The 22,798-nt window shown below is 47.3% G+C and overlaps 1 protein-coding gene across 1 annotated transcript in view; it reads left to right on the top strand.

Annotated features, from left to right (window-relative positions):
* The first annotated feature begins 426 nt into the window (after window positions 1-426).
* GPR50 (G protein-coupled receptor 50) overlaps window positions 427-22,798 on the top strand; it is a 47,146-nt gene continuing 24,774 nt past the window's right edge. Inside the window, exon 1 of the mRNA XM_076347242.1 lies at window positions 427-601. Within this exon, the coding sequence (XP_076203357.1) occupies window positions 427-601 (175 nt within the window). The remainder of the gene's footprint in view (window positions 602-22,798) is intronic.

Consider the following 22,798-nt stretch of genomic DNA (forward strand, 5'->3'; position numbering starts at 1 on the left):
TGCCCGGCTCACACCTGCGCCCCGGGGAGGGCGCGGCGGCCCCGCCCGGTGCTCCCCGCCGCCGCCGCGCGGTGGCGCCATCGGACCGGAGAGCGCTGCGGGTGCCCCGCGCCGCGCACCGGGCAGCCCCCCCCCGCCCCGCCCCGCCCCGCCCCGCCCCGGGCGACGGCACCGCCGGGGAGGGGGCGGCGTGCGCCCCCCGGGACGGGTGCCGAGACGCGCTCCTCCCCGCGGCGCGGCGGCTCGGGGGGCTGCCGTCGGGGCGGGGGGGGGGAGAGGGAGAGGGAGAGGGAGAGGGAGGAGGAGGAGGAGGAGCCCGAGCCCGAGCCCGAGCCCGAGCCCGAGCCCGAGCCCGAGCCCGAGCCCGAGCCCGAGCCCGAGCCCGAGCCCGAGCCCGAGCCCCGGCGGCAGCGGGCAGAGGCGCGCATGGAGCGGCCGGGGAGCAACGGGAGCTGCCCGGGCTGCCGGCCGGAAGGGGGGCAGTCGGCGCGGGCCGCTACTGCCCTGGCGGCCGTGCTCATCTTCACCATCGTGGTGGACGTGCTGGGCAACGCGCTGGTCATCCTCTCGGTGCTGAGGAACAAGAAGCTCCGCAACGCCGGTGAGCGCGGGGCGGGCGCGGGGGGCGGCGCGGCCGCGCTGCCAACTTGCCGGCGGCGGGCGGAGCGGAGCGGCACCGTGCCGCGCCCGGGGCTCCGCCGGCCCCGCACACGGCAGCGCTCCCCGCTCGCGGCGGGGTAGGAGCCCGCGGGGGTCGGCGGGCGACAGCCGCGGACAGGACCGCAGCCCCTCTCCTTAGCACCGGAGCGGTGAAGGGCTGCGCTGCCCCGGGTGAAGGGGTGGCGAGTCGCCGACGAACCAGAGCAGCACCCGCTCGTCTCTTCTCTCCGGTGGCCCGAGTTACCGCCGGGGTTCCCGGCTCGCTGTCTGTCTGTCTGCCTGTCCCGTACCGCGGCTTCTGTCCTCCAACTTCTCGGAACTTCTGTCTCCCAGAGGCAGCTGCAAATCGAGGAGCCTGAACTCACGTCGCCACTCAGGTAGAGCCCGCGTTCCTTCAACCAGAAGCGTGCTGGGAAAGAGCGAGGAAAGCAGGCGCTGATAAGGAAAACTCCAAGTGCCAGAGTCAGGTCCAGAGGAAGACTGCTCTTATTTTTAAGACGAGCCTATTGCAACGCTGAACACTTGCTTTTATGTCCCAGCCTTGCATGTGTTTTAGCATTTTCATCTTAAAGATGTGCTTTAGATCAACTGAAAGCAGAGTGAAGATTTTCCATGTCTTTTCCACGGGTAATTTGAAAGTCTGTTTTGGAGCTTTATGTATTGACCTCCCTAATGAATTAATCTAGGAAAGTTGTTAAATTGATACTGATATTAACCATTTTTAAGAAGGCTGTATTTTTCGAGGGTGTAATTTTTTTTGCCTTCAAAGTCTTGTTATTTTAGCAAAGAAATAACACTGCATATAAATTGCTCTGTAAGCAGTTTCAAGTAGTCTGTGTAGTGCTGCTTAAAACGTACTGTAGAGTATGTTTTGCTAAGGACTACGCCACTGTCTGCTTTTACAGCGAAAGACATAAAATGACCGTTAGTTTTATAGCTTATAAAATGGTTTTAATGAAATATCTCATGTTTATAATGTGTCAGACAAAGTTGTAAGTATTTTGGAGATGCTGATCTCTCGCTGTCTCTCTCAATCTTCTGTAAACATGGAGTAACTCAACAAGAGTTTGGTAAAAGTAGCTGATGGGTAAGACTGATGGGACAATTTCCCCCCAGTGCCTTTAACGTTTGATTGATTTATTAATGATAGCACACAAATGGCTATTGGCTTGGGCAGGTGCTGGATGCAGTGACCTCGACCAGTGAGTTGCTCTCTAACTGGTGCATGAAACGCGGCCCATAGTATCCACGATACACGAACATGCTGTGCTGGGTTTATGAGAACTTTAATACAGTTGGGAAAGGTATTTTCCATTCTCTTCTGCTTTGCTTTAAAATGTGAGTGCTGTGATCAGTGGTTCTGGGAAAGAAAAATAGAGACACCCTTCCCTTCTCCCCAGGATAACTAGTGGTTTATGTTATCTGGCTGGTTGGGCAGCAAGTAGATTTGAAACTATTTAGCTGCTTTTATCACCTTTCAAACTGTTCACCACCTGAATGCATTTCATGTCTTAAGACTTCCTCCGCTGTGAGTTGAGTTAAAGTTCCTGTGAAAGTGAAAAAGAACAGCTTTCCCTTGAAGTGACCATGGAGATATTTTCCAAATCTTAATCCTTGTCAGTAGCCTGTTGTCTGCTCTACATACGAGCTATTGGGATGTACGAGTAAAACCAACACAAGTGAAATCTTTGTTAACCCCCCTCATTTGAGGGGAGGTGGCTCTTGTTGCACACAGAACTAGTGTGACTAGTGGGGAATTCAGTGTTACATGCTTCGAAGTGGTGGTAGGTGTCAAGAGACATGTCCTGCTTCATTGACCTGAGCATTGTTTCTCCTTCAGTCAACAGCCTAAACTGGGAATGCCTTTGCCAAGTCACTAGAGGCGTTCAGCAGCAGGAAAGCAAGGTGGTCAGACTGATGGTGATGGTCTGAAGTTCAGTAAGGTAAAATGTCTAACCGGCATCTAACTGTTGTCATCTTGTTTTGCTGAAAAGATCATGTGTGTTTAGGATGTTCAGACAACATCCTGCATCTGTCCGCGTTGGCAAGCAAGCGGGCTGTCTGCCTCCCTGGATACAGAATGAGAAGTCGGGGTTCTCAGCTCGGTTCATGCTCCTCCTGACATGTGAGCAGCACCGTAAATGAGGGGGGCTCAGCTGGAGCGCAGCAGGCAGGTTGAAGTCCTTTGGACAAAGAGTTTCTCTGCTCATGTTCAAACCTACCCTAAGCCAGTCCAGTAAATGAAAAGGACACCCGTTATGAATGTGTCAGCTCTTGCCAAATCCTGGAAGTGCCAAGCCCTCTGTTTCTGGAGCAAGCTTGTAGGGAAGCTAGCAAGAGCCCAGCTACAAGGTCGTCCAGCTGGAGCTAAAACTGTATCGCCAGGATAAGCTGGATTCAGGCTGGGATGTGAAACTGGCACTGCTTCAGTGGCTGTGGTGGGTGATCCCTCTTGTGGGGATGGGGTTTTTGGTCCATCTCCCTGGCTCTCTCTGCAGTACTTGGCATGCTTCAGCACTTCTGCGCAGCCTGTAGCTACAATGGGCAGAGAGTACGAGTGTGGCTGTCAAGCAGGATCTCACAAGGGGTACCCTCACCAGTGTGGTCAGCTGCCTGGAGAACGTCAGCAGTTGCCTGGAGCTGAACGAGCAGAAGGAGGTGAGTGGTGCCTGTGGGCAGAGGAAATCCAGATTCACTGAAAGCCCCAGGCTTCCTCTGTGGTGGACAGTTCATGTCCACAGTTGGTTGTTCAGTCAGTCGTGCTGGAGAACTGCTGGCATTAAGCTTTCCTACAGTAACATCCAGCTACCCGGGCACTCGGAGATGCTCGTATGGTCCGAGAGCTTCAAACAAAGCTCCAGGCTTTGGACCATATGTCCACAGTGCAGGACATTTAGATGGTTGAGGGTGAAGGGTGTGGGGAATAACTCTGCTCCTCTGGCAGGAGAGATGTCTGTATGTCTTTATGGGAGGCAGGTGAGAAGGGGTGAACTTTTTTGGCAGCTGAAAGCCTTCACAAACCTGGCCACCCTGCTATCCCTGCCCTGGTGGAGTTTAAAAGCAAAAGACCTGACCTCTAAAACTTTCCAAGAGAAATCACTCCACTCCTCTTTTCCTTCTGGGAAGGTGTAATGTATGTCGGGTGGGTGTTGGTGTGTCCTGTGTTGTTACTGGAAGGTGCTCAGAGTGCTGAGCACAGATTAGGACCCATGTAGGAAATAATATGAGTGAGCCGTGTGTTACGTGGCACGTGCAGGATCATGACCAGCCGAAGGCTGCTGGCATGGCTGAGTCTACAGCTTTTCATTTGTGGGTCCTGCTAGCTTTACAAGTGTGAAAATCTGCACTAAAACCAGCCAATATTTTTCAATGAATTCGCCTGCTCTTTGGGCAGAGGCTCTGGAAATACCTTTCTCTAGCTCTCCTGAACTTGCTGCAAACTTAGGCACGCAGACAAAACATGCATTCCCTGAAAACCCACGTCTCTCACCAGTGCTGCCTGGAGCTTCACGTGCAGAGAGCCATTTCTGCTGCCTCGTGGGCCCTATTCCCTTGTGGAAACGTTGTCTCTCCAGGGAGCCGAAACCTCCATGGGGTCAGGCGGCACAGGGATAACTCTAATGAGGTCACCGGGCTCAACTGGCTTTTAATCTTCTGGATATACACTATACACTGATATTTGCATAGCGCTGGGGATTTTGTTCTTAGACTGTCACACTGGCCAAAGTCAAGCGTCACACACAAGTCTGCATGTATTATGTCAACACAGCTACGTTTGTCAGTCAAATGTGTACTCTCAGAAGAAATACTAGATCAGTTTGACAAGCCCTCCGACCAGAAAACCGTGTTGACTAGCACTAACTGTGTTTCCATCTCCGAATACTGGCCGTTCCCCGCCTCTGCCAGGGACCGCAGGCAGGGTACCAGTCTGCGCTTTCCAGGTCAGGCCGTTTGCCCTCTGAAAATATTGGCACAATGCAAAGGTTTTGTTTGCTTGAGTGGGTCTTTTTATTTATTGTGTCAAGACCTCTGGAACTTCCTGGTTGGCCTGGGACATGTTTCTGTTCTTTTTTTTTAAAGTCAGTGTTAGGGTTTTGGTGAGCTCCTTCATACACTCTGATGTGCAGGTTTTCTAGTTACAGATGTGAAAAATGGTTAGCAGACGGTGCTGGGTATCTTCCCAACTGGCTTCTCAGAGAATTTTGTTACAGCTGAGGTATAAGTCATCCTTATCTGCAAAGATAAAAAGTAATGCTTATACTTTCTACATTTTCTGTATCGGGATAATTTCACTGTACTTTTTTAGCATCAAGCCTATTGTATTGATAGATCATTGCTTTTTTCCCTGATATACCTATTGCCAATAGTTTTTTTGATATCTTTTGGCTTTCTTTATAAAATGTGTTCATTTTCCAGCTACTAATTTTATAGTGGATTTTCTATTTGTTACATATTTTATTTATTTTTTAATTTAGCTCTTGTCTTAAAAAAATTCTTATTTTAAACCAAATAAACTTTTTTTGAACATAGTATTGCTTTTTTTGGGGAAAGGAGGACTCTACTAAGACATCTTTAAACATCTCCCAATAAGCATTGTCATATTTGCTTATATTTAGGTGTTTTCTCTCAGTTATTTTTGTGTCTGATTGTTTCTAGTTTTGGGAAACCGACCTTTTAGAGGCGTTGTGTTGGACCATGTTCTGTTTCCTTATCTCAAATGCAGTTAAGAGCTGTGATTGGTTTTCTTCCAGCTACTGCAGGATTTCCTTGTCCTAGAAAGCTATCTATTATATGTAGGTGTGTTGAGATTTTTAAAAAAAATTTTTTTTTTTTTTAGCACCACAAACCCTCCAGCATCTGCCACAAGCCTGAAATTACATCTTTTCTTTCTGTACATTGTAGGTAGATGCTTCAGGAGCTGCTCATCTGTTCCGCTGATTCATTTGTCTATAGCAAACTCCCACCAGTGCTTCTGACTTACTCAGCCTCTGACCCTCTGGAATGTCAGGGACGCTGCAGCAGGTGTCTTGGCTTTCTGGTGGGCTCTGTTGAGGGAAACGTGCAGTTTGTCAATGAAACAGTTCGAAGGTTGCTGGGACTCCAGGGGACCCTGGAGCTGCACCCCCTTCCCTGCTCCCTGGGTCCTCTAATGTGGAAGGGTGACACCTGGCACCCCCTTGCTCTTCAGCGGGGATGGTGCCTGTGACATCAAATGGGTGAGCTGCTGACAAATGGTCTCACTGTTGCTTCTCCGCTGTTGGTGGGGAATAATCCATGACAGTGTTTGCTTTTAGCTTCGTTACTGACTCACTCAACTGGCTGATGATGAATTTGCCATATCAAGCTGGCTGCCCGTGATGCTCTCTGTGCCATCAACCATGGGAATGTTAACTGCAGCGAGAGGGTTGCTCCAGAGAAGCCTGTCTGGGGCTGGGGCTTGGTGCGGCGATTGCATGGGCTGTATGGTTGGTGCAGAGAAGTTGCTGGAAGTGGTTTGTTGTGTGAGCGGCGGGGGTGTACCCAAGTGCACCCAGTGGGCCCCAGGAGTGGTGGAGCAGGCGTGCTGGTGGGGATGTGTCGGTCCCTCCCTGTGTCCCTGTGCTGCAGGCTCCTGCCCCGGTGGCTCTGCAGATGAGTGCTGGAGCGGGGCCACCAGCCACAGGACGTGGGAGAAGCAGGATTGACAGCGGGATAAAACCTGTGAGAAAATTAATTTGGATTAAGGTAAAGCGTGAGCTTTAAGTGTAATAGCAGTGTAAAGTGAAGAACAGTCTTAACCTGTTTTTTCCTAGAAGGTGATTTGCATAGTGAGACACAGAGGAATGCGCTTTGCTTGGTTCATGTCACAACCGCAGGGCACAGCCCCATGGCCAAGCTGATTTGGAGAGGTCTCTGACAGCATCACCTTCACGTGCTCCAGCTTTGGTGGGGTTTCAGGTTGGGTTCCCACCCAGACCCTTGCACATCTCTCCTCCCAGCAGTGCTGTGCTGGGCTCCTCCTGGGCTGTGGGAGCAGCGAGGTGCCCAGAGTACCAAGGAGGAGGCTCAGAGCTGCTGTCCTGCTCGGAGCAGCGTTCGTGGCCCCGTGCTGTGCCGCTCCCATGCTGTGCTCTGGGAGCTTCGGAGGAAGCAGCAGCTCGCTGGGGTGTGAGCAGTTCAGAAGTTTTTTTGGAGTGCAGTAGCTTCAGAAATATTTCTAAATTGGTCCTTTGTACAGCTCCATAGGAGGTCCCAAGGGGATTCCATCCCATCAACTGTGTGAGGTCAAAGCCACCAATTTTTGGTTTTGCTTTTTTTTTTTTGGCTATTTTTTTTCAGGACACCCCCCCCCCCCTTACAGTTCATGTAGATGGGAGCATTTTTAGGAGTGCTGGATCTCAGGAGCCCCTTTGTGAAACTTTGCAGAACTTCCAGCAGAAATCTCTATTCCTCCCCCTCCAATGACACACTGGTTTTCAGGACAACCCCCGTTTGGAGCAGGGCTTGAACACGGCACCGTAAGTTGTGGATGTGCAGCTGGGGAACAGAGTTAAAATACCGCTAGTTACTCGGTAAGTGAGCAGTGCTCAGCATGCGCTTCAGGTGTACTGGCAGTTTGATAGCCAGATGGCATGTGGTCAAGCCAGTGATTATGTGATAAATATATGATTTGCGAGAAATGCATCAGGTTTCCACTAGAAATAGTAATTCTAGCATTTCTGAACTGAGGAATATTTGTCTTCGCAAAGTGTTCAACAAAAGTTTTGTTACATGTTGGTGCAGGTCTCTATACAGTTACCCTCAAATTAGTTGAAACAAAATTCCTCCGATTAGGAAGATCTGCGTCTTGTACCAGGCAAAATAACACCCTGCCTCCTCAGGAGGGCCACCCTATGGGCCTCAACAAGAGTTAACGAGCCAGGTTCAGCCCGGTGCTGAGCTCCCTTTCTCCCTCTCTGAATCCTTCCAGCCCCTTTGCCCTTCCTTGCCTCTAGCAAAGGCTTTTCTTTTTTTCCTTTTAGGCCCAAAAAGCATTACTGCCCCAGGACTTGATGTTACTGAAAGATTTGGGGAGCCAAGTACTGGCTTAGATAATAGCAAATAATTAATTACCTTGCAGACAAATAATTAATTACTTTGCAGACAGTCCTTCAACACAAGCTGGAACGTGTTTCAGGAGGAGGGAAGGTGGGCATATGTGCTCAAAGTAGCTGTTCCGTATGTGACTTGTGGAGTGATTAATTAAAAGGCTTAAAAAGACAACTATCATATGATAGCCTATAAATAAAATGGAAATTAATTCAGAGATGGGTTTTTTTTTCGCTTTTTTTTTTCTTTTTGCATTTTCATTGCATTTTGTTTGCTTTTCTTTCTCTGCGTAGGATGTTTAATGGGTTCCAAGTCCTTCCCACAGCAGAGAGCAGGGGCGGAGGAAGACAGGACTGTCCTTTGGGCTGGTTGGCAAGGAGGAAGCTGTGCCACAGTCCCAGGACACTCCCGTGCCTGACAGCCTCGGTCTGATGGGACTGGTCTTTGTGGAAGATGTAGAAGGAAACCCATGGTGTAGCTTTCTCACGTTTAACTATTCTCCTCATGTTTAACTATTTTCATTCCCGAAAGTTGGAGTGAGGACTAGTGAGTCCCTGTCTTCTGAGACCATCCACTCGATGTCTTCTGTTGAGAGACCTCAGACCTTGCTTTGTTGAACAATCTCCAGCATCACCTTCAGATGTGATGTTGACAAACGCCGCAATAGCTGCGGGGGACCGAGGTCTGGCAGCCCAGGGTCTGACCTGCCCTGAATCCCTGCTTGTCCTTTGACTTAGATGTAACACCTGTGGGCCTGGGCTTGGTCCTGGGTGAATTTCAGGCACAACTGAGGTGGATGCCAGAGCTGCTGTGCCAGGGGCTGTGGATCCCGGGCCAGCATAAAAGGATCCGGGTAGAGACCGGTTGGGTGAGGCCTGGGACAAGAGGATGCGCAGAAGGTGAGGGAGGAGGGGGATAAGTGGGAATGCTGGTGGAGTGGTGAGATCCAGCCACAGCAGGAAGAGTGGTGGTGGGACGTGCCAGCCACAGCCAAAGCGAACAAGGACGGGCAATAGGATGCTCAGACTAACCGAGCTGCGCCTCTTCCTCATCCCGAGGGGAAAGGTGGGGAGAACTGGCAGCTCTGCCTGTTGCAGACATTCGTGTTTGACAGTGAGGGCAGGTGGGCTCGAGACCATGATGTCTTCTGGGAGGGAACATAGCTGGCCCCATGGGTGCCAAGCAGGCACGCAGCCTACAGTTCCCATGGGCTCTACAAGCCATAAGTTAAATGAAGTCTAACGTATTTCACCTTACTCCTGGCCCTGTGTCTGGCCTTCGGATCTCAGCTGTGAGTTTTATTTCTGCAGATATTGCAGTAGAAAGTAGAGCAAATTGAATCTTAATGGGGTGGGTGAAATCCACAGCAGAGGATGGATGCATTAGGAACTGGAGCCCTGGCCTGTGCTGCCAGAGGGAAATGCTGCCTGACAGCCAGGCGGGAGGGAGCAGCCTCCCCGGTGTGCCCGCAGCATGGCTCCTGTGAGGCATGGGCTGCCCGCACGAGCTGAGATGGGGGGCACGGGGCTCTCCTGTGGCTTTAGTTCTGTCCTACTTGTGGGGAGATTCACAAGGAGGGATTTAGGGAAAGGAGATGTTCTTCAGGCGGTCCAGGATTTTCCAATGTCTTGTGCAGGGTGACTAACTTGCTTTCCTAGGTGCTGCGGGGTGAGGAGAGCCTATTGATTTAGGTGATCACAGCAGCTTAAGCCAGCCCTGGGACTTGCATATAGACATGGCATAGGAGGATTTGTGGAGTGGGCAGCAGGTAGAGAAGATAAGAGGGAGTAGAAGACTGGGGTCCTGGTGCATGGGAATGGGTTTGGGCTCTGCTTTTAGGGTGGAACTGCTGGAGACTGGGAGGAGATCATCTGTGCTCAGGGCTGGTTCTTCTGTACCTACACAATCCACCTACTTATTCTCCTTCTTGTGTCTGCTGGCCAGTTTCAATGGCAGGAGCCATCCAGATCTCACTGTCTTCCCACTTCTTCTTTGGCCCTGAGTCCCATCTGCAGGCTGCTGAAATACTCCTGCCTGGCCTTTTTAGTGTTGTGCGTTTGCCCTCCCAATGTATTTGTCAGCACTCAGCTTTGGGGCTTCCCTGGGCCAATGGAGAGTCCCTGGCTTGGAGGGGAGCAGAGTCACACCGGCATTGGCAGGAGGGATTGGGGCTCACCCCTGTGGCGGGCGAGGGACGAGCTGATGTGAGCTGTTTCAAGGCATGCTGACGGAGGAGGGAAGGGTTGGGGGACATCAGGGGAGGTGTGGGGGGCTCCCGTTTGTGTCCCTGAGGGAACAGTGAGGCAGGGATGGCAGCACAGTGGCACTTCCCCCATATTGCTGTCGGTTTCCAAGCAAAACCTAGTGTTGTTCTTGGCTGGTTCTTGCAAAAATGGATTATACCATATTCAAAATATTCACTCCTGGATTTAGTAATATTGTGACAATAACTTAAATGTATTTCTTTCAGAACCTTATGGTATTCCATGGAAATGCTGTCTGTTTATCTGCTGGGGTTGCCAAGCATGTACTCCAAAGCCAATGTTCATGCAAGTCATTGCTTTTCTAAATAGAAGGCGAGAAAATAGCCTGTGTCGGTAGCTTTGGCCCCGTGCTGTCTGAGGACAATGGCTGTGCATTGTACCATTCGCTACCTGCAGCTTTTCACCAAAGTTTCCCGGGTCATATCTCTGTGTTGACATTGCTAGAGAGGCATCTTGGGGAGCAGAGCCAGGGCTGAGCCTTCAGGGTAGCCTTCCTCTACGACTACACCTTTTCCAGGTTAATTTGTTCTTCAGTCTCTGCACCTATGGAGAGTGTTTTTCAGTCTCTGTACGTCAAGGTCCTCCCTCCTCGTCCTTTACTTTGAGATGCTTTAGAACTTTCTGGAAATTGCCTCAGTTGTGGAGGAGCTGGGAAGGCGGTGGAGGCCTCTTGACGCTGGCCTGGTGTCTTCTCTGCAGAGCTGACGTGAGCCAGCCCAAATAAAAGCAAACCCCAACCCCTGCAATTGATTCCCCAGCCAAGTGAAGTAGCCCAGCCCTACAGCACCTCCAGGCCAAGCCTGTGGCTTTTCTGTGTGGTCAGGGAGAAGGTCAGAGCTGAAATTCAGGAATAGCCTGGCCAACAGTGCTGTGAGGACATGGACATAAGGTGCGTTATCTTTATCTCAAGCTTAGTAAACACTCTTTCCAGTTCCTGGTACAGAGACTAAAAGCGAGGCATGTCAACATAAAATATCCCTGGAAGAGGCTTCCAGTAGCATTTGGAGTAGCCTGGAGTTGGCAAAATTCATATTCCTGCTGTTCTCTCACACTCTCCATCGTCCTCTCTCAGGCTCCCCTCCCACCTCCACTCTTCTGACTCCTGGTGGAGGGCAGATCATGCTCACACTAACAGTATCTGTTAATATCTGCCTGAAAATATATCTGTCTCTTCTGAGGTTTGCACCATTAGCTTATTTACAAATGGCCAGTATGATCTCAGCATTGCTTTCCCTCACTAGTCCTGCCTGTTTTGTTTCTGGCCTTTCCAAAAATATTGGCACCATCTCTGGACTGTTCAGTGCTCTACTTTGCAGGGAGAAATTAAGCTAGTATAAAGTATACTGTTCCCTTTTATGCAGAGGTAGATGTCATCAAGTCAGAAATTATATCTTGGCTTTTCCAAGGGAAGACTAGAAATGAAATAAACTTTTTCTACCATACCCGAGATGTAAGTGTTAGGTCAGCCGCAAGCTCTGCCTTTATGTCTTAGGTCTTATGTCTTAAACAGTCTTTCTACTAATCAAAACTGATTAGGCAAAACTAATTGAACTAAGTTGAAAGCTTGCTGACAAAACCCTTTAAAAGTAGGTGTAGTTGATAGGCACCAAAATGGTCAGATATTGCAGTACGGATTGCAAGCTCTACCTCTCCCGTGCTTGTCCATGGGAGTTTCTGTGGGGAAGACAGAAGCGTGGTGCGAGGACTTGCAGGAAAAGGCAGGTGTGGTGGGAGAAGAAAGGGCTTGTTTAATGGGAGGCTGTCAAGCTAATCCCTGCCTTCAAACAGGCAGTCCTGCCTGCTGAGAGCTATCATGGCCAGCAGTTAGGGCAAAGAGGAGCAGCAGGAGTTGCAGCTCTGTGCTGTTCTAGACGAGATGCGAGCTCGCAACTCCTGCAGGCGATTTGCTTGCATTTCTTGCTGTGACCCGTCTGGGTGCCCAGGGCACAGAGCAGTGCCTTTCTGCACGTGCCAGCTGTGCCCTTGGACAGCACCCTGTGTTTTAAGGGTTCGACAAACGCAGCCTGTTGCAAGGTGCCCTCTTTCAGGGCACTTCTCACCCAGGTTAGGAGTGGACTGAACATCTAGGCATATGCAGTGGTCTTCTGGTCCTTCAGAGATACACCAGCTTTATCCTCATAGGAAAACAGAGAACTTGTTAGGCAATGTACTCATGTTGTCCCTGACAGACGCTGACCAGCCAATTCTTAATGACCCAAGACCTTGCCGGGGACTTCAGAGGGCTCTGCTTTCAGGAGGACAGCTGCAGTGAACAAAACGTTCCTGTCCTGGTCTAGATTAGCATTGAAAGGTGAGGTGATGCTGTCTGCCACCACCTAGCTAAGTTCTTCTAAAAGGCAAGTCAGGACAGAGGAGCTGGGAACTGACTTGAGGGAAGACCTAGGTGGGAAAACTAGGGTTTCTGGTGCAAGGCAATGAGGGAATAAAACTGGCTTGCCCTGCCTAGTTACGACAATAGACTAATTAGCTAATAAGAGAAGCCTTCCCAGTGTGGATGTACCATCGGAAGCCATTAATTAAAAGTCTTGCTAAATCCCAGGCTAGACAAAGCCTTTGAGATTAGTGTGGGAGCAAGAAATAACCACTGGATGACCATCAACATTGTCTCCCTTAGCAGACACACAGCCTTCTCTGCCTTCTCTGTGGAGTCTTTAAAATAATAAATTTGCTTTGAAATAAATTATACAGATTTGGAAACAGGCAGTGGGCAAGCAACAAACAGGGCTTACGAGGAGCTAGACTGTTTCAGCCTTTCCGTGGCAGCATCTGTTCTTCCTTACTGGTGTTTTGACTGCAGTTCTCTCATTTGTTATTTCTTTTTTGAGACAAATTTCTCCCAGAAGAGGCTGGATTTCTTCTGATTGATTGTTAGCTTTACAAAACCAGTTGCTGCTGCCGGACTGTTCCCATTGCTTTGATGAACCAGTCTTTCACAGTTTTTTCTTACCTTTGAAAGTGATTCTTTTGTCTATTTGCAACAAATGTGGAAAGATACCCACTTTTCTTCCCACGTGGAATGAAGACAAATGATCAAACTCTGACACTTTTTTTTTCTTGGAATGTGATCCTGGTTTGTAATCAACCCTTCTATTTTCCTCTCCCCTGTTTTTAAATGAGTTTCAACTTCCAGCAATCAACAAAACTGTGCTATGAAGAGGTGACTAAGGTGGCAAAGTGTGATCCCCCTTTTCCAGCTCCTGTAGCGTTCATAACATGTGGGCAGAAGCTTCTCCCGTGAGGGTGCTGCTGAACAGCATGCCACCACTGCCCTGGCTCCCCGCAGAGGTGGCATGAGTGTGTTAGGCCTCTGCTCTCACTGGCTGATTTATGGTAAGTGCTACTTTGTAATGGACCCCCCCCAAGCAGATTTTACCCTATGGTTTAATATGCATGTGGGATACTCAGTTAATGGGCGTGCAGCCGTGTATATATCTCGCTGGTGAGGTTTGCTTGTGAGGTTTTGATGGTTTGTTCTCACAGAAGGTAAAAGCTGGCAGAGAGATGGCTGGCATGAAGGTGGTTTTGGTGTTAAGGGGAGGGTGGCTGTGCTGCAAAGTTGTTGTGCACTGTGGTCCTGTGCTTGTTGCCGTACGGCTGTAGGACTTGGGTGATACCCCTGTGTTGTAAGGGTCCTTACTGCAAAGCTGGCAAGTTGTTGGGCCAAGCCTTTAGCCACAAGCTGTCCTTAGCTGTGGTAAATCCTCCCCAAACTGGGGTGGAAGGATACAGCACGTCAATGAAGAGGAATTGCTGAGCAGCCCTTTGTCTGGTTTAGCTTTCTGCCATGGACATCTAAGACAAGTTCATTTTGAAATAGAGAGCTGACCCATTACTCTGCACCGTGTCACCCAAGAAAAGCACTTCTTTTTTTAAAGAAGAAGAGACAGAGAAGCCAATTCCTGCAAAGCGTTGACTTTGTGCGTGTCCTTCCACACACCCTTGCTTCTCTAATTCTGCTGAGGCTGCTCTTTCACTGGTGAAACCAGGAAGGGAGGAGAAAGGTGCTGTGTCTGGGGCACCTAAATGTGTTTGGTTGCTGACTGCAGGATGAGAGTGCCAGCGTGGACAGGCGCCTGGCAGTGTATTGCACTTCTATCTTTGGAAACCGAGCAGCCCTTTTTGTTCTGATGCGTCTGTTTTAACTCTTGGACTTTCCTCAAAGTGGCGTTCTCAGTGTGCACCGAATCCTTTTTAAAGTAGTTGGGTGGGATTTGAATTGGCAGCCTACTAAACACCGTAAGTAACTGGTGGCACAGCTGCATTTGTTGTGGCATCCTGGCTGCAATGCTGCTAGCAGAGCATAAATGTGTTCCCCTTTGCATTAGAGGAACAGATGGTTTCCTGTGGGTCTTCAGTGTGGGCATTGGCGTTTTAGTTCTAATAATTCTAATAGTAATGCAGTTAGAGTGGGTGCTGATCCCAGGACACGTCCATCCCTGCTGTATCACTTGCACTGGTCTTGAGGAGAGGAGATGGTCCTGGCCATGGGTGCTGCTGGAGGCTGCCCGGGGAGGCTGCCGGCCATGGCGGTGCTGCGTGCGGGGCTGGCTGCCCTACAGCCCCTGCTGAAGGCTGGAGCACTGACATGAGCTGCCACACCGACGGGGACTGCAGAGCTTGGCACATCGCTGTCGGGAACAAAAGGTGATGCATGCAACGTGTGTGGTGTCGGTGTATAGGGTATTGAGCACCCGTCCTGTTCTCCTGCTGTGCTGTGCGTTCCTGGGGGGGAGGAGAGTGGGGAGAAAACAGGGTGTATTCAGCAAAGAGAATGACTGTCTCCCTCCTGGGCATCCTAGAGCTCAAAATACTTGAACATCTCTGCTGTAATGGGAAGATAGATACTTTGCAATCATGCTCATCGCAGGGGGGTTGGACTAGATGACCTTTAAACGTCCCTTCCAACCCAAACTAGTCTATGATTCTATAAAAAGATACTGCATAAAAGACTTCTGATTTGGCACCTTTTGTCCTTCTGACTGGTGCCAACTTTAAAGCAGGTGAGGTATCTGCTTTGAAGAGGCCTTGAAGTGGCACAGGAATAGCAACAGGGGAAACTGGAGTGGAAGTTCCCTGCAAAGTTGGTAAAAGGACAGCCTGAAGCTGAAATGTCATTCAGTTGCAAAAGAGATTAAAGTAGCTTTTGCTTGAATACAGCCCCTTTCTTATACCTCTGCCTGTGATCTTTGTGGCTATGTATTTGTCAAAAATGGTTTTCAATTTCCTGTTGTGGAGGGTGAGAGTAGTTAGAAAGCTCTTGTGCTGGCTTTCTGGGCAGCTGGGAATAAAACCCAACGCTATTGATATCCCTGCCACCAAACTGGGCCCAGCGACTTTTATTTTTATCCTTCACACTTAGGAAAGTAAGACAGAAGATGTGGTTTCTTTAGCGTGGTGACAAGCTGTGGACTGTAACAGGAGCATCCTTTCCAGGGGACTGCTGCTGGAGGAATACATTTCAGACCCACTATGTGCTGCTTTCTCTGTCCGAGACAAGGAGATTTAGAGCTGAGGGACCTGGAAGAAGCTAAGATGTGTTTGTATCCATCCCATCATCAGGTTTACTTTATTTCTGTCAGAAATGCCTAGCCTGCATTTTAACAGATGCATCAGGGGTAATGCTTCTCCTCTTGAGTACTGCTGGTGGAAGGACCTGAGACCTATAGATCAGCCGTCTGTGGAGCTATAGTTTCACCCGCAGGGTATTAGTTTCTCTGCCTTATTCCTCCTCCCCCGTTTTAAACTTACTTTGCTTTTAAGTGCTTTTCCAAGCTGTGGAAAGCTACTGACATTCAGAAACTCTCAACCTCCACCACAGAGAACACAATTTTTCTGCATTCTCTATCAGCAAGTGTTTTATAATTCATTATTCTAGTAACAGTTAAGTTTTCAAACATTTATGGACTGCTTAAACATATTAACTCTATGAATTCAGAATGTACATATCTGAGAATGCATCAGATCTGTTCCTCACGTCTCTTATATTTCCCTGTTTTCCTTACAATCGTGCTGTACTAATTCTTTCAGTGATTAACAGTGTCTGCCTAGAATTGTGTTGGGAGTATCTTGAGAAGTAAGAAGCCAGCTAAGATTCAAAGCAGTTCAAGGCAGTCTTTACATAGAACTTGAACGTGCTGTAAAATTATACCTAAAGAGATCAAGCATCTCTGTTGCAAAAGCTGCTCTGTCCTTCTCCCTTCCTTCTGAGTAGTAAATGATCTGCTTTAAAACAGTTCAGGTGAGCAACAAAACACATCTATATGTTAGCAGCAAAAAGACAGAAATAGAGCAAGATGAGTCCAAAATGATTTTGTGAAGCAGCTTGGAGCCTTCTAACTTAAGATCTGTGTTCTGAATCATTGTGCAGAAAAATAACCCGTTGTCCATGTGAATGGATTCGGATAGGCTTTAAAAGGAAAGGGTGACGTGAAGCCTGTTGCTTGGGTGCTTGGGTTTGTCTTGTGATGAGGACACTGTCTTTTGGGGTCACCTCTACTGCCATCCTCTCAGTCCCCCCTTTCCTGTGACGCTCCCTTGGAGGTGGGCCAAGACAGTTTCACACTGGGAAGCGATGTAAAGCCAATGAGCAGGGTTCCACGGCGTGGAAAATATTTGCTCTCTTCTGCCAGTCTTCTTCCTTTTTCTTAATCTCTGAACATCTCCATGCATAATCTCTCCTATAATTATAAACACATTGGAACCGAGAGTGTGGTACCTCATAACTACTTTATTGATTAATATCTATTTGCTCATATGAGTTTTGTTCTCTTTCACTTACGTTAAAAGACGGATTTTTATTTGCCATTGTTAGAAGTCAAGAATGTAGCATGTATTTAAAAACAACACACAAACCCAACCTTTTTTCTGTTTTTGGGGAAAAAAAATCCTAACCACAACCTGTGTTCTTCCCAAATACTTAAGCAAAAGTAGCAATTGTCTTTAAGGAGTTAAACTTGTGGAGTTTTATCTGAGAACTACACAACTTTTTTAGGCAGTTGTGGAAAGGAAAGATCTGGTGCGTGTGTCCAATTTGCAGTCCAGCTCTGGGACATCTGTTTTGCAAAGCTGCACCCGGGGAGGTTTAAGTGGCTGGGAATGTATAACACGAGTGACTTTGTGTTGCGTCCTTCCCCTGCCCCTTTGCTCGTCCCATGCGCTCAGGCTGTGGGGCAGGGGCTGTGCCTGGCCTGCCAGAACGGAGCCCGCGTGCTGAGCTCCTGTATTGCTTTGCCTGGGCACCTGTACAGCAACGTGAGTGACTCACATGCTTTGCCATCTTACCAAAAGTTGCAACTTCTATTAAAAAAAAAAAAAAAAAGTTTTATCAGTGACTCTGGCAGCCCAGGGATTTGTATGAACAGCTTCCTTAAAGGCTAAAGGGACCGAACAGGGATGCATGTTTTACGCTGACGTTCTGAGAGAACGGAGACGAGCCTTCAGAGCCGGCTTGTGCTGGCAGACACAGCCAGCCAAGATGTCCGATCTGAACAGCAGACTTTTTGCCTGCTAATTGATATCCAGATGTTTTCTTGAAATGTGCTGGTTAAAGAAAAAAAATGGTTGCATCCATAGGATAACAATACATCATCCTAGCTCATGGCTTTATCTAATTCAACTTTTGATTTAGATTCTAATTTTTCACACCATTCAGAAAACTTCCCTGAACAAGGAGCAGGAAAGACTATGGAAAGCTGAGCACTTGTTGATTCTAGCGGCCCAGTCCTCTACAATCTTATTCCTCATCTAATTAGCAAAGTGAGATAACAAGAGGGTAGCATTTTGTATAAGCTCATAGATGCAACCCACTGTCTTGCAGGGTTGCGCAGAGCAGGTTGTAAATCAGGCAATGCCTCTTAACTTACACGTGGCTTCATCTCCTGCTCTGAGTAGATAAAAGGAGTATAATAGGGAGCAGGTATTACTCATGCCAACTTTACACATACTTGGCTATGATGCTCCTTTTAGGAATGTTTCCTTCTCCAAAGAGCCAAATAAGAACTGTCATCCTGAAAATGATGACCGATTAAGAAACTGCAACATGGAAATATTAGGAGAGGGAACAGCGTGTGGCCCTTATAAAGGGCTGTAGCAATTGTGGAGAACAGAACAACTGGATTCAGTTCCTGGGGAGATCTTTAAAAATTCAAACGTGAAGTAACCCAAGAGGAGCTGGTTGTACAGCTGTGTACCTCATAGATGGTGTAGTCTGGTTTTGCTCAGCATCCAACACCTTCAAGCCAAAACTTTGGGGGAGTTTCAGTAAGAAGAGTACGTTGTAATTACACAGCGGTTAAAAAGGTATCATTTCTTGTCAGAAGTGTATTTGGCCAAATTGTAAAGGCTTTTTTCTCTTCTTCCATGGCTAGTTTTGTTTAGGACCTGCTTTGCAACAAAGCCGGTAAAGCCAGGCTTTTTTACTTCAGAAAGTGGAGAAAGTACTGCAGATTAATCAGCGAGGCTGGAGGTATTTTATTAACACCACCATGGGGGAAGCCTGATTCTGATTTATTTGCAGAAATTTCACAATTTGGCAGTGCTGTCTGGCAGACTTCCTCTTGATTTTCAAATGACTGCGTATTGGGATCGGTCCGAGGAGAAGGCTTTGTTTGAACGTGAACTTCATCCGAGAGATTACCTGTGAACTTTCTTGAGATCCTAATGCACACATGTAAATGTTAAGAGTTTAGAAGAAACCAGTAGTTACTGATCAATGTAGTTAGTGTTTTAATTCACGTATCTCTTCTAAACAGAACTTTTCCAAAAGCTTCTGTCTAAATTTAAATGGACTGTTTATAGCAACCAGCCAGGAATACAATATACTGAGCAAAAAGTGCTGAGCATATGAAACAAGCAGGGTTACTGAGCCATGAATAAATCATTGGTTCAAATCAGCTTGCACTAACGATAGTGCCCATTTAAAGAAAATGTACCATGTAATTCAAAGTGTTTCAGAATTAATAGTAATAATTACATTCTTAATCACCAGGAGGCAATGTTTCTTTCCCTTGCAGCCAAGGAAACCTTAGTAATGCAGGATTTATACTTCTCCAGATGTAAGCCTCTAATTTCTCCATAGCAATCATATTGGACACGTGCTGTTGTATGGGATTATTCCCCTCTGCTGAATGGGGAAAGTCAAAGAAAGATTACAAATTTGGCCTTGTATATTGTTTTAGGAAGAGAATGGCTTTGACTCTTAATTTCTCTTCTGGGGATACTGGGGAATTGCCATGTCCAGATTTGGGTTTTGGTGTTTGGAATTGGAACAAAAAGTCAAAATTCCCTGCAGACTGAAGAAGGTTGATTCCAGCTTGTCAAAACACTTTGTTACTGCTGAAACATGAAAACATGTAAATGTGCATATAAGGTAAAATTGAATATTTGCATACAGATAAGTTGAGATGAAGTAAGCTGAAGCATGTTTACCTATCAAGCTAATTCATTTCGTCATTTGCTACTGAAAACTCTGTCCAAATATCAGCATGTTTCCCATGAAGATTTTGGTGCAGCAACGTTTTCTTTACTTGATAGAGAACACTGCCTTTGAAAACACACGTTCCTAACAGCTCTGCACAGTTGGGAAGAGGACCTGGGCCTCTGGGTATTCAGCCCCCAGCTCTGCCCATGGGGTCGCAGCTCCTTCAGCCTGTAGGCAGCCGTGCCTCGGGGATGCAAAGCTCACCCGTGGGAGGAGCGGCCGGCTGGGATTTGGCAGGAAACACAGAGGTGAGCTTTTTTTCTCGTATAATGTCTTGTACAATGAATCATTCTATAAATTGTGGAGGCTTTACTTTAGACAAGAAGTACATCTCGTCTGGGTAACCAGGTCGCCTTCAAGTATGGGTGGCTTCTTCTACCAGTTGTGCTGTTTGTCACGCGTGGGAGCCTCGTGCTCGGTGCAGCTCTCACCCAGACAGCATGGTTATGGCTTTCTTGGAGATCACTGAGCTAACCGGGAAGTTAGGCTTAAATGATGCATGCTTATCTTGGAAGAGACTTGTAAAGACCTGTCAGATTTGGAAGCATGCATTTTCTGTGACTATGTCCTAAATCTTTTCTGGCCACCGCTCAAGCATGGGCTCCTATAGTATCAGCTCATGCCAGGCACAGCATCTTCCCTGCCTGCCTAGCCTCAGCCACTGCTTTCTGGCATATTTTCTTCCGCAGTAGGTAACTTGTTGAGTGAAAGCTTTGTGCGTCAACTGTCTTGTAAGGTTTTCTTACAGATTCGCTGTAGTAGTGTTTAAAAATGAACTCTCTTCTTAGAAAAGCTGCTATGTTTTACTAATACTATATATGACTCTGGTGTGCTCAGCTGCGTGTCAGGGAGGAGCACTCCCTTAAGGCACATTATCTCCCTGTTGCCCAACACACGTTTCCTTGAAGTTCTCTGTGAGGCAGCTCCTTCTGGCAGCTGTTGGCAATGGGGCATGGGACCAGATGACCCTCAGGTCTGCTTTGATGTGGCTGTTCTCATGGTTCATCAACCCTTTGGTCTCCATGAGGTATGAGAAAGCGTTACCTTAACAGACCTCTGTGGAGTAATTCAATGTCGTAAATACTGACCTTATTTACCTGGCTTTCTGAACACTTTTTGATTCTAGTGGCACTCAGAAAGTCCAAGACATTATATAGAGAGCTGAAAACACAGGGAACTGAAGTGAAAGAAAAACAATCAAAATGTAAGCTTTCTACAGCTTGTCCAAGACACCATATACTGCGACCCCTTGCCTTAGTGCTCTATGTCATTTCTGGGGAAGCCTGTTATTTATTATATTGGAAATAATTATTTGAATTCATCCATTGTAGATGTATGGAAGTATGTTCCCAATCAAAAGGGAGAATTTAAGGTTACTTTATGAGCAAGTACTTTCTGCAGTTTTTATTTTTTATGGTGTTTGATGCTCTTTATCCTCCTAAAACTTGAAAACAGGACAGTTCATGCCTTGGGATTGGATGAGGCAGAGTTTGAAGAATAGAAAAGCACCAGAAACAACTTCTTAACTTGCAACGTTGCCTACAAACCCCTGTTAAATACATCCTTCAAAACCATTTTTTAAAGTGATGCTCCTGTTGTTGTTGCCACAGAAGCAGTGAGAGCATTCATGCTCACTTCAGTACGCCAGGATCAGCCCTGTTGGGAATGTCCCAAGTTAGCAAAAAAAGGTGAAAGAGGGGATTTACCCTTGAGACTTCTCAGTACTGAGAAGGGAAGTACTAAGTGGGTGGGTTTGCCTACAGCAATATCAGGTGTGCCACCACACTTGCTTCTCCTTGTTCTTTGCTGAAAAATAGAAGAAAGCACCAAGGGAGTGGGCTAGAAGTGAGAAGAGAGGAATGTAAGGACATGAAGGATTCCCTAGGCTGTGGGATGTAGATTTATGGGTCACATAACAGGACTCGTGTTTGCAAATGTTTTTCTGCTTTTCCTAGTGAGAAGCAGTAGTCCAATTCTGTTCGCTTTAAGAGAAGGATCATCTATGCTCTCAGCATGGATGCTATTTCCAATTTTCCACATCCTTTCAGTGCCTCAACAATCTCTTGTGAAGATAAAGTGTGTTTCTTGTTTGTTTGGTTTTTTTTTTTCCAGATGAGGTTGTGTGGTGTCCTCCATTAAGGCCTCTGTTACTCTGTATCTCTGGGAAATAAGTGTAGATAGGTAATCATTTGCATGATTCGTGTGCCAGAGTCGAAATCTGTGTAATTATCTAAAAGACTGCATACCCTGTGAGCTATAGAAGAAATTTGTGGCTTCTGACCTGGACTTTATCTAATATCTAGTTTTGTCTTGGATATTATGTGGGTAATGAAATATATTTTACATTATGTCATTCAAGTTTCCAAAATACATCTCCAGGGTATTGGTAAATTCTGAATTCTATTTTGCCCTGTATTGGGTTTGGAAGAGTCCTTGGATGCTTTTGTAATGAACATTAATCATAATTACAGGCATGTTGTTTTCTGAGCTTTTGAATTTGTGTCCTCTCAATGTTTGTGTGACTGTTGCAGCAGCTGCAAATATTGATGTAAATACAAGACCACATTCATGGAAAGAAATCTGCAAATGATCAGAAGACTCATGCACACTGAAGTAGGGCTTTCCTTCCCTAGACTTTAAATAGCGTCAGCAGAACTGTTACCTTCCCAACGCATTTTCAGTTTTCTTCATAATACAGAGAAGAGCCAGCTTTGCGTTGCTTTACAACAAAAACCTGTACATGGATAATAATCCCACTAAATCCTGATATCATCTTTTTAAACCATTTGCACATTGCAGGAGAATGTATAAGTGAGGGAGGGTAAATATTTAGAGAAGAAAAAGGTACTCTCATAGCCTGAAGCTAGTGGGTGTGTGATATGGACACATCGCCGTGAACGTGTCGTAGGATGCACCGTAGTGCACAAAACATCTTTCTCATCGTGTGCCCAAAGGCGCTGGACCTGACGCTTCCAAGAAACAACAAACTTGGGTTTGTTTTCAGAGGGCTTGTTCCCACGCAGTCTCTAGCATGCTACCCTGGCTCAGGGCTGCGTGTTGTGAACAGAGCTTTTGAATTTCTGGCTTTGCCTATGGGGAAATGAAGTAGCATATGTTTTAAGACCTGCTACTTCTCCTTGCAGAGGTTACACTGATTCAATGAGAACTGACTTTGGCTTCCTATGAAATGGCAATCTGAGGGGAAAAAAAATCTGTGAATCCTGGCTTAAATGGATAATGTGAAATGCAGATGTGTCCTTCTGCCTTGCCCTGATGTCCACAGGGGCAGGGCTGAGCCTTCTGCTGC

The sequence above is a fragment of the Aptenodytes patagonicus genome, chromosome 9 (assembly GCF_965638725.1).
Source record: "Aptenodytes patagonicus chromosome 9, bAptPat1.pri.cur, whole genome shotgun sequence".
Taxonomy (NCBI): domain Eukaryota; kingdom Metazoa; phylum Chordata; class Aves; order Sphenisciformes; family Spheniscidae; genus Aptenodytes; species Aptenodytes patagonicus.